The sequence below is a fragment of the Eleutherodactylus coqui genome, chromosome 1 (genome assembly GCF_035609145.1).
Source record: "Eleutherodactylus coqui strain aEleCoq1 chromosome 1, aEleCoq1.hap1, whole genome shotgun sequence".
Lineage (NCBI taxonomy): Eukaryota > Metazoa > Chordata > Amphibia > Anura > Eleutherodactylidae > Eleutherodactylus > Eleutherodactylus coqui.
In genome coordinates, this window is record NC_089837.1 from 226,796,949 (window position 1) to 226,808,783 (window position 11,835).

General features: G+C 40.1%; 1 protein-coding gene across 1 annotated transcript; it reads right to left on the minus strand.

Annotated features, from left to right (window-relative positions):
* Positions 1 to 390: 390 nt before the first annotated feature.
* SLC35D3 (solute carrier family 35 member D3) lies at positions 391 to 8,715 on the minus strand. Its single transcript, XM_066591123.1, has 2 exons — positions 8,228 to 8,715; positions 391 to 1,214 (listed from the first exon to the last, which is right to left on the minus strand). The coding sequence occupies exons 1-2, from the start codon at positions 8,661 to 8,663 to the stop codon at positions 391 to 393; spliced, it is 1,260 nt and encodes a 419-aa protein (XP_066447220.1). The 5' UTR covers positions 8,664 to 8,715.
* Positions 8,716 to 11,835: the final 3,120 nt, after the last annotated feature.

Below are 11,835 nucleotides of genomic sequence, written 5' to 3' on the forward strand. Positions count from 1 at the left end.
TCACATCGCAGGGTACTATTGTCAGCTTGCATCTGGGGAGGAATGTCAGGTAGCCAATCGGTAGTTGTGGGCGTTCCCCATAACTCCACCAGGAGAATCCCAGGTCTCCACCCATAGTTCCGGTGGAGACAAGATGCACCAGCACCTACAAATTATTTCTAATTTTGTCTTTGTAAGAAGACTGCAATAATGTATACATGATACATAAAGATGTCTGGCTGGTGAAATGCAAATGTAGCGCTCCCTACTACAGTTGGAAGATATCTTGAAAGTGCATGTATATGCACTTGTGTGTGTGTCTAACTGAAAGTGTGCAAGTTACTCTCCTCATCTCTCGTGATTGAATATAAAATATAAGTTCCATCATTACCATAATTTATCTAAATATTATTAAGGGCTAGGAAGTTCTTCGTTTTCTATAAGGTAATCTTTCTTTAAAAATCTAGTACCCCTAACCATCCTCCATACTCCAAGATATGCATCTTTTAATGGACTCCTGTTATCTTCATCAGAAGTATTAGGTGGGCCATGTGATTGCAAAACTGCTGCCAGTGTGCTTCCTTTCTTTTCTTCAGTGGGATTCTCAGTTTCAGCCCCTGCCCCTTGTGGTACCTGTCCTTCAGAACTATTGTCCTGTAAAATTTCTTCCATAACAAAAGGTGGAGGCTGCCCATCTTGAGCTTCCTTTTCATCTTTCATTGCTTCCTTTTCCAAATCTTCATAGTTGATCTGCCTCCTCGTCTCAAAATATTTGGCCACACAGTAGATTATGGAACCAAGTGTGTTGACAACCACACCAGCAATGAAAAGGGAAGTTGGTGCCACGTCATTAAAGGCAAGCATGCCTACTGTAATGGTAGCAATGCTCTTCACCACTCCAACAAAACTTGTTGTAACAGCCGAATTAATATATGTACAATGTAGTGTAGTAAAATTCATGGCACAACCAATCAGAGTACATGCAATGAAAGTACAAACCATGACTGGGTCTTTCCAACCTGGGAAGGACCATGCATTTATCATGTCCATACTGGCAAAGGAGAATATTATGAGCAGAGGAGTTGCAGTAATGGCAATGATGTACTGTGCAGTCAGGGGCCCATGGTCACTATCTGTACTAGTCTTTTGGATAATTACAAGGTAAGCAGCATGAACTAATACAGCCAATACTCCAGTTATGTATCCTGCAAGTTCTCCGCTCAGGTCACCAGCACCTGTTTGGAATATATAAGATAAAAACATTTAGTTCAAACTGAAACTGAACATACGTCTTCGAGAACATATTATTTAACAATGAAGAAAGCAACATATACATTCAAGTGTTCTCCATTATGGCTCATTCACAGGAAGGAATTTGCCCAGCTAACTTATATGCGCAAAAAAAATTGTGACTATTAGAACCAATGGTTTCTTATGAAAATGTTCAGATGAAGGAATTTTAGCAGTACACAAAAATCACACCTAAAAAGAAAGGACATCAGCATTCATGCAACTCAAATTCCCTGCTGCGTGAAAAGATAGGACCTGACCTGTCTTTGGTGCGCCTTGTGCAGGAGTTTCAATAGACTCTTATGGTAGCAGGGATAAAAAGGGAGGGAGATAGAGTTTAGCTGCATCCAACGCTTGGAAAAGAAGACAGGTGCCTGTATCTTAGACATTAGAAGTCATTAGGAGGATTTCTACCGGCCAAGGGAATTCCGAATAACAGCACATTTTTTCTGCTATTTTATGCGCGATTTTCACGCTCCTATGAATGAGCCTTTAAGACATACCTCCTGTGAGCTACATAAAAACCACTTGTGATATGCACCTATGTAATAAGTACTCAGAGCTGTTTATAAGCGCACACTCCATTCATTTCAATATGGGGCAGAGTAGGAGGAGACATGAATCACTGAAGTCCTTCCCTTCCTCCTGGCTGAGAGCCGGATAAGAGACTAGATAAAAAGGGAATGAGAGAAACATCTTAAATAAATTGAACATCTTACCAAAAAAAGGGATTTATCCACTGCCTGTATTGGAACCTGTCAGCTAATAAAGTCGTGTTCACAGCAACATTAACAAAGATTCAATCAGTCCCTCTGCAGTGTCAGAGGAAACACGGGAGGAGATGGAATGGTAATCTAATGGTAATAGTAATAGAGTTGAAGACTAGTGACTGGACTGCAGCTCCTCTTCATCTGTAAACAATGCAAATAAGGGAGATGGACAAATAACTCTGGAGTGCCATCTATTAGAAGGCAGCATTCCTGCAAGTCAATGTTAGACTCTTTATACAAGCCTTGTAACAATGACTGGGAATTGAAAGCTAAGCCAGAATCCATACACAGACAGCTGTTTCGGGGTATTTGCCCCTCATCAGTGTGCAGTAAGTTTATGGCTTAGCTAGCGAGAGGCCTGTGATGCGGGTCAGGAACGCTATCTTTTCTCCTTAGGCAGAGCACCTAGAATTAGGAAGAAAGCACAAGAGCTGAGCTTTGAAAGAAAAAACTTTACTAAAACACAAGAGCACTGTGAAGTCTTCATTTTTCACTGGAGGCACACTTTAAAGTACCCCAATGACTGTATAGACTTTTTAGAGGGAGCTCTCCACCACATTCAATCATTCTTTTTGACTCTATGAAGGACATTACGGTAGGTTTTGGGAAAAAGGTGACCCTCATTAAGGGTAAATTCTTTTATTAAAAATGTGACTATGGATATATGTAGCTGGATGAATTCTGAAGTGTATAGAGTTCTACTTTCTGTTCAGATTCTGTCAGATGTTGCAAAAGTGCTCAGATGGAGCTCCACGATACAGATGGGTAATGACCCAAAACATATTGCAAAAGCAATCCAAGAGCTTCCAACTGTAAGGCAAAGGAATAGAATATCGCCTGACATCCAGCATATTGAGCATGCTTTTCACTTACTGAAGACAAAACTAAAAGCAAGAAGACCCACAAACAGCAACTAAAGATGGCTACATTAACAGCCTAGGAAAGCATCTCATCGAAGGAAAATCAGCATTTGGTGATATCCATGCATTCTAGACTTTAGGCAGATTCTGGGGAGTAATGTTTCTCCTTGTGATGAGCACCACAGGAGAAGTTGTAGGGAGTGTTATAGGCCATGCAATAGTCCATGAGAAAAAACTATGCACATGAGTAATGAAATAGTGCTTCCACAGTGGCACCTAATAGAAGGCAAATACCCTAGGAGTCAATACCCCCGCAGACTCATGTTGATGGCCTCTCACCTAGCGAACCAGCACCCCACTGTGCACTAACAAGTGTAAAGGACCCCAAAACATGTGTATGTACATGGGTATTCTAGTTTGGTCTACATCCTTACCCATTTTGCAAAGACTATTAACATATAGGGTAACTGTGTTCCATTAGGTGGAATTGTGGAGGCATTATTCCAACACACATTTACATAACTCTTTCCCAGACAGCAAAGCATGGCCTTGTGGTGCTCCCCACAAGGAGAACCATCCCCCCTCTTTACCAGCACACAATTATTAGAGAACTTAACTAGTCAGCATAGCTTTATTGATAAAGTCAATGCTGTGCCAAATGATTATTAATTAATTTAGTTCCTTACTTTTCCTTTATTCCTATCTTTTTCAGATTTGTTCCTCAAAATTGCAAATTCATTCTTAAAATCTATGTACCTGCCTTCTAGATGAGATGCTCTCACATTTTCTTTATTTTTTTTCAGCTGTCTTTCTCTGCTTGAATTCTTCAACCTATATTATCCAGGTCAGGTTTTATTCCATGCTGCCCTGCTAAACTTCCACAGCGCTAAAACTTTTTCCCACTGCTTGCTCATCAGTGCACTCTGATTGCTGTGTTACAGGTTCATGTAGCATTAATTATAAATATTATTTATACCCACAGGAAAATGGCCAAAATGCAGAACAATAACTTTTACTTAGGCATAATGCCCACGGCCGGGTCAGATTCTGACTGCGAGATTCATGCAGCGGGATGCGACCCGTGCCCCGGTATTGACCTCTCGCATATCTGTCTGGCGTCTTCTCTCCCCGTACTGCGATTTTAATACCACACGAGTTTTCACACGGTCAAATCGAAGCGGTCGGCATAGGATTGCATAAACAAATGCAATCCTATGACAGCATGGAACGGCGGAAATTCTGCACAGAATTTCACTGCGGAATTTCCATCCATGGACATTGTGGCTTAATGTCTGCTTGCACATTTTTATACTGTCTGTATTTATTTTGTATACTGTTTTGCAGAACATATTGGAAGTGGGAAAAAAAGCAACCAAACTAAGAAATTGTTTGCTAGTTTAATATACTGACTGTCTGACTAATGACTTTCACAGATAGATATGTCAGAAAAGTCTAACTGTTGTGTGAACAACTGATGGAAGTGAGATTGCTTTACATTTTCTTTTAAACAAAAAGCGTTGTTTGCAGAGATATAAGAGTTTAGAAGGAGAAGTTTTTTATGATCCACTACAAAAGGGGGAATCTTTACCTTAAGGGCTCATTCACACGAGGGACCTGATCATGCCAAAATTTTACATGCAAAAAATTACGGTTAACTCTGCTAAACATTGCGTGAATAGACGATTTTCTCAATCGAGTCCTGAACTTCATTACCGTATAAGTCCCCAATTCACACGATCAGGAGCTGTGTATTGCAGAAAAAATGCATTGCTGTATGGAATTCCTTCGGTCAGTAGTAGAGATGAGCAAGCATACTCGCTAAGGCAAACTACTTGAGCGAGTAGTGCCTTATTCGAGTACCTGCCCGCTCGTCTCTAAAGATTCGGCTGCCGGCTCGGGTGAGCGGTGAGTTGTGGGAGTGAGCAGGGGGGAGCGGCGGGGAGAGAGTGAGAGAGAGCTCTCCCCTCCGTTCCTCTCCGCTCTCCCCGGCTGCTCCCCGCCCCCGCCGGCAGCCGAATCTTTAGAGACAAGTGGGCAGGTACTCGAATAAGGCACTACTCGCTCGAGTAGTTTGCCTTAGCAAGTATGCTTGCTCATCTCTAGTCAGTAGAACTCCTCCTAATGCCTTCTAATGTCTAAAGCTACACCTCTGTGCATCGCGCACCAAAGATTGGTCAGGTCCTATCTTTTCACGCAGCAGGGAATTTCAGTCACTGATGTCCTATTTTTTTATTGCGATTTTTTGGCGCTGCGCAAACTCCCTTATGTGAACGAGGCCTAAGGATGCTGAATCAGGTCCCTAACCTGCTCTAAACATGTTAAATTCAACTGTGTTTAGAGCAAGGACGGCCTTGGGTATTATGAACCTGTTAATAACCTGTAGAATGAGTAAGGGAGATGTTTGAGTATATTAGAAACTGTTTAAACTACTTATGATTCAGCAACAAATTTCTAGGCAGATTGGCTCTATGGATTCTGGAACTTTTCATCTTTGGATTGATTGAAAAGCCACTTTAATAATATGATTGAAACTGTGAAGAAAACAGGGGAATCTTTCTTAGAGTAATTTAAGCCCTAGAATAAGGCAACATTGTCCTTAGTTGATGGGCAAACGCATCAAAAGTAATTAAAAAATATATTTTATTAACAGACAAGCATATGCTTGGAAAACCTACCAGGCAGATGGGTTTGGCATTACCAGTCATCATGAATTTAAATACAATAAAATGTTGGTGATAGAGGAAACATGGAGATCAGATGTATCATTAGCTTTTTTTGTCTGAAATGTAGTTACATAGTTTCAAATTAGTGATCCTCAACCTTCTTGGATTGAGGCCAGAAAATGGTGTTCCAAAAATATAATTCAAGGTGTTTATTACTACTTTGGTTGTCCAAGTGCCGGAATATTCTCTCCAAGATTAGTATAATAATAACTCTACTAACAATAGAAAAAATCTATTGAGAGTATGCAAGAACCAGAACTCAATGATTAACCAAATACAATCACTAATGAAGTTAGATCAACTAGCCATGTACAAAAAGGAACAATCTGTTCCCATCATGTCCACAAATTGCATTGCAAATAATCTGGTAGTTTTTGCACAGATTGAGTAGATTACAGTGTTTAATGTCAAAGAAGAAACAAAATAAAAATTCTCCCCCTGAATATGTGGCAGCGCCTACTATAAACATCCCACTCTACTTAGTAGCAAATAGCACTTGTCTACATAACTGCACTTAGATTAGTATCAGGAAAGTAGATCATTTGTGGAACCCAAGTCCTAGATTTCTTAAAATGAACACTAGGCATCTAGGAGGACACTTTGATTTTGTTTTGTTTTTGGTTAGGACTTTAGCTTTAACTAATACTTGATCAGCAGGCTTCCTCAATGGAGGAAATCAATGAGATAAAGTATAGATTTTTTTGGTCTTGTTTCCAATATTCTTTTCCCGGGAACAGTATGGAACCTTGCACACAGGTAGATTGGTGTGAAACAGGAGGTGGAGCAACCCTGTGGTGGTTTATGTAGACTAGATAGTGTCACTGGAGTCCCAAGCAGGGTCTCAATGACGATCTATATCCAGAGATTCATTTGTTGGCTTCTACCTAACTGTTTTTTCAATAAGCCTTTTTGGAGGGGTGCACCACAATCCAGTAGTTCTATCTACCTCTCTATATTACTTTCACATAGGTGGAATTAGGCAGCATTATGCACTGAATTCCATGCCAAAACCCATAAATCTGATTCTTAATTTTGATGCAAAATTTCTGGCAGAATTAAGCCATTTTCAAATCCAGATCTAAATCTGCATGGAGCCATGCAGATTTTGGTGCAGAATTTACTGTGCTTTGTGCTGTGTCCTGCGGTCTAATTCCACCCATGTGAAAGGTCCCTATTTGAGGCCCTTCTGTCCTTAAGTGCTCTTAAGCTGTTTCTTCAGGTCCACACACTACTAATCATTCCGTGTATGTGTCAATTGGAAACCTGGTTTACTACATCTACAAGCCATGATCTGCATTTAGGTAAATCATGCTTATTCAGAATTCTACATAAATCTAGTTGATTCATAAATGTATAGAGTGTATTCATAAAAGGCACACAAATAAAGATAAAAAGGAAAATGCTGATATTCCTTCAGTAATTTTAGCTATATAAAGTAGAAAAGGTGCAGTCAGTAATGTTAATTGTATCTAGCAGTGTCTTTGGATACTACTTATTTTTAGATATATGCACAAAACAAGACAGTGCAGACTTTTCCTTAGTGCTTTTTAAATTAGCATGATAATACAGGAGAAAATCCGGGATGTTAAGTACAGCACAATCTGACATAATAAATACAATGTTAAACTGAATAAGTTCATAAGAAGACAGGTTAATGGGGGTTTTCATGAAAGTGCAGGCCTGACTACAGAAACATCAGACATGACTAAAATACATTTTGTCTTTTTTTCCCTCTTGTTTAACATCTTATTCCAGGAATAATGAAATATAGAAATATGTATTGGTTCCAGTATCACTATATTTATATTGCACCATATGACATTATTTAAGTACTAGGTTATATGATACAACGCCTCAATTGGCCTTTTGCACTGCATATGCTTACAGTATATCCTATGTCTATAAGACAAAAGCATGATTATATAGCTAAATCACCTACTGTACTTCATTGATGGGGCTATAGAGGTAGCTGCACTAAACCCTCACAAGGATATTATGTACTGCAGATATGAAGTAACCTGATTTCATCCTGCTACATGGCAAAATCTCACTGCATATTACACAGTTACTATTATTCAGTGTTGATTAATAATTCATAAGGATTACATGTGATTGGGATTGATTTGATATTGCCAGTATGAGTATCTGGGGCAGGTGGAGGTGCAACTTTGTCTAGAGTGTCACACCTCAAAATCTACTTCTTTCCAGTAAAATCATCACAGTCATTCTGAAATAAAAGTAAGGATCCAATCAATTCAAAGATTAATGCAATAGCACAATAAGCAAGCTTGAAAAAGTAGGGAGCAAGGAACTTAAAAAGAAATAAAGCTTAAGCATGAAGCTAATATTCTCCATATTCATCCTGGAGATAGGTGAGATAAAGTAATGATCCTAGGGATAGTCTGAATGTTCTATCAGTAACTGAGTTGCAGAACACTACAGTTACCCTGTCCGGAGAATGAAATGGCTGCTTCAGAAGGACTAGGTAGCAAAATTTAGGTTTAGCACTAATTACAATGTCAAGTACTTGGCATCAGGCTCTATATGCAATTTAATGCAGAAGATGAAGTTTAATGCTTTTCATGATTAGTAATAATGTACTTACCTGCCAGAGCAGCCCCACAAGTGGTGATGAATACTGCAATGAGCACCCCTACAGAGGGCAGCCCGTTCCTGAGTACCACTACTCCAATTAATAGAGTGACCAGAGGCAGGCATCGCTTGAACACAACGTACATAGGAAGGCTGAGTCCTCGCAAGGACCACAGTGTCAGACTGGACTGCAGAGTAGAGAGCACTGTCACCCCTGCAAACATCCGGGCGAGCTGGAAGCCATATGGAGGGACAGTAATCTTCCCACAGCGCCGGAGCACCTCCAGGGTGAGAGCTGCAGTGGAGCTGGTCATGCACTGCACTAGGGTTAGGAAGGAGAACTGGTACCTGCTTATCAGGAACTTGAGCAGGATGTTGAGGGAGCCAGAGAACACCCCATGTGCTATAGCCACAGAGATCCCCAGCAAACGTCCCTTGCAGAGCTGCATCCTGAGCACAAGGCAGAAACTCCACCAAGAAGACTTTCCCTTTCCACGGGGAATCCCCTGATGTCTTAGCGCTTGTCTGAGACTCTGTGCACTAACTGTACCCAGTGAATCCCCTTCTAGATATTGCGTGCTCAGCCTATGGACAGCAGCTGGAGCAGCAGCATCACCTCCCTATTGGTGAAGCTGAAAAAGAAGAGGAAGAAAAGTAACTCCCTGGATGAAGACGATCAATGGGGGAACAAAAACTGTAGACCGTATAAGTGTCTGGAATGCCTCCCCCTCCCCCCACAGAGGGACCTGCTTCTGACGCATTTGGGTGCCTTTACAGACTCAATTTAGTTTATTCCCCGTGAGTAGTCTGATTGATTTTCGTACATCTTATCTACTGACAAAAAGGAGTTTGGATATTCAAATTAGAAGAAATAGCATTAATGTGTACAATACCACACCTCGTACATAAATACAATATACACACACCTATATATATATATACATATATATATATATATATATATATATATATATATTTTTTTTTTTTCAATGACTACTATATGAATGAGTTCTCATTAACTGCTTGGTGACAGCTCAGGGAACAACAGCAATGTAGTAGCAGGGCGACTATTGAGTGGCCCTCCAATTATGTAAGCTGCCGGCAGGAGCTATTCTCACTGTTGGCAGTAGCACTGGCTGTTTGCTGTTGTATATTGTTTATAGTTTATTGTTATTATCACATTATACCTTTTTAGATTTTACTAAATATTTGTTAGTAAATTGTATGGATCGCAGCTTCTACAAATTGCAGAGATGTTACAGAGTCATGGAAGCAGCGCAGACACTGGATGGGGTAATATCTGGGCTGCTGCAGTTTGGAAAACTTTGTTTTCTGGAGCAAACATCTCTGAGTTTAATGTTGTTAGAGATTTCCTGCAGGTGTAATGCATCTGCTCTTGTCCATAAGAGTTGGTATCTGTTATTGCAGAGCACTGGATTGAATACAGATGCATTGTTAAACGTGAAACTTGTTGAGCTATTGACATGTAGCATGCTGCAGTTCACTTGTATATGTAGCATTCCCCCAGACGTGAAAGAGTTAACTGCATGTTGCTTTGGAGGCAGTGTTGCAGAAGACTGCATGCTAGTGAGAGGATGCTGGCAGCAGGGCACCCAGTCTCGTATCCTGCCCACAGGCTGGAGCTGGCAGTGTTCTCTGATGAGGCGTTCCTGGCTGGTGCTGAGGACAGCTCCCCATTACAGCCCTGTGTGTCACAGCATTGCGGCAAGTGCTAGTGCTGGACAATTGTTGCAACTTGTGACTTCTCATCAGATCTCAAGATTTCTGGAAAGTGTCGGGTTAAATCACCAGATCTTTCTCCTACGTGTACATATATCAGCCTGTGGTTGAGCTTAGGAGGCTGAAGAGGACACTATTTATGTAGGTACACATTATCACCTTATGGTATGGCTCATAGCTAAAGGGTTTCTCTTCCTGAGCAGCTTCAGATTCTATCTAATTAAATGTAATTAAATCATATAATCTACAACACTGTGCAAAATAAGGTTTGGGCAGATATGGAAAAAATGCTGCAAAGTAAGAATGCTTTCAAAAATAGAAGTGCTAATAGATTTTTCTTTATCAATTAACAAAATACAAAGTGAATGATCAACAGAGAAATATAAGTAAATCAATATTTGGTGTGACCAGTCTGTCTTCACAACAGCATCAATTTTTCTAGGTACACTTGCACACAGTTTTTGAAGGAACTCGGCAGAGAGGTTGTTCCAAACATCTTGGAGAACTAAGCACAGATCTTCTGGGGATGTTGGCTTGCTTAAATCCTTCTGTCTCTTCATGTAATCCCAGATGGACTTGATGATGAGATCAAGGCTCTGTGGGGACCATATCACTTTTAGGACGACCCTGTTCTTCTTTACATTGCAGATAGGTCTTCATGACATTGGCTGTGTGTTTGAGGTTGTTGTTCTGCAGCAGAATAAATTTAGAGACAATCAGAGCCCTTCTACTTTTTGAAAAAAAACCTTACTTTGCAGCATTTTTTCCAGAGCTACCCAAAATGTTAGCACAGTACTGTATATAAAGCTGTTTAACTAGAATATGATTGTCCACCTAACTGGTGAGCGCCACAGAAAGTTATTCATGTGCTGGTTATCGTGCTTCTGTCTCAACATCCAAACGTTAAAGGGAAACTGAAGGGAGAACTTGAATTTTCCCTGGTTAGTATACATTAGGTGGACCTTCACGTTTCAGTGATTCTTCTGTATAAGAGTGTAGTACTTTCTATACAGTGTTCCCAATTGGTTCAGCTAGCTACCTTGCAGAGGTGCCTCTAGGGTTGTCCGTACTGGTTTTTACTACTCTTATGGAGAGGTGTTGTAATCCTCTATTGTCATTATATTGTAGCATATATTACCAACAAATGGCCACCTGTACTATAATAGGTATACTCTATCAGATAAATATACAGTTGATTTGTAGCCTTCATTGGATGTTGTAACTCAGTTAAATATATTATCAACATCTGAATTATAAACTGTAGCATCACATCACTACTGCTTGTTACACAGTTGAATGTATTTAAAATGTACATTAAGAGGTAAAAGATTCAAATTCAATTTATTTATATCCAATTAGAAAGAGAATCCTGTACACTACCAGCACCACTGGATGACACATGACCAAAGAGCATAGGGGAACTACCCCTGGCCCTAGATTCTTTGCATAATATTTGACAAACTCGAAATATTTATTTTCATTAACACAGCAGGTAAGGTTCTTTTTATGATAACTCTTACATGACCCCCATGGCAGCCAAATTTTTCTGTATGTTCGTGGCCGTGATGTGAAGGTTTTGCTTTGCATATACCCTTATTGTAAAAAAAAAAAAAATCAAGCCCCTAGAAGGATTTGTGAGAATCAAATTAAAATTTCTCTGTGTAATTCTAACACTGATATAAGTAAGTGATTACAATATCAGAGCAAAAGAATAATTTATTGCAGGAAAGCTGAGCACTTGAAGGCAGGCTCAGCTCTAGTACTCCATTATGCCGCCTCTAGGTTGGATACAAGATGTGATACGGGCAATCATGGAGGCATACAGGTTCTCTATGGTTTCCTGCAGCATATCGGACCACATTTATTGTAACTGAGCCTCTA

Excerpts from the sequence above, each read along its gene's own strand:
- SLC35D3 (XM_066591123.1), bottom strand. The coding sequence starts at position 8,663 with ATGCAGCTCTGCAAGGGACGTTTGCTGGGGATCTCTGTGGCTATAGCA. Across the intron at positions 1,215-8,227 it reads TTGTGGGGCTGCTCTGGCAG|GTGCTGGTGACCTGAGCGGA; the intron begins GTAAGTACATTA and ends TATTCCAAACAG.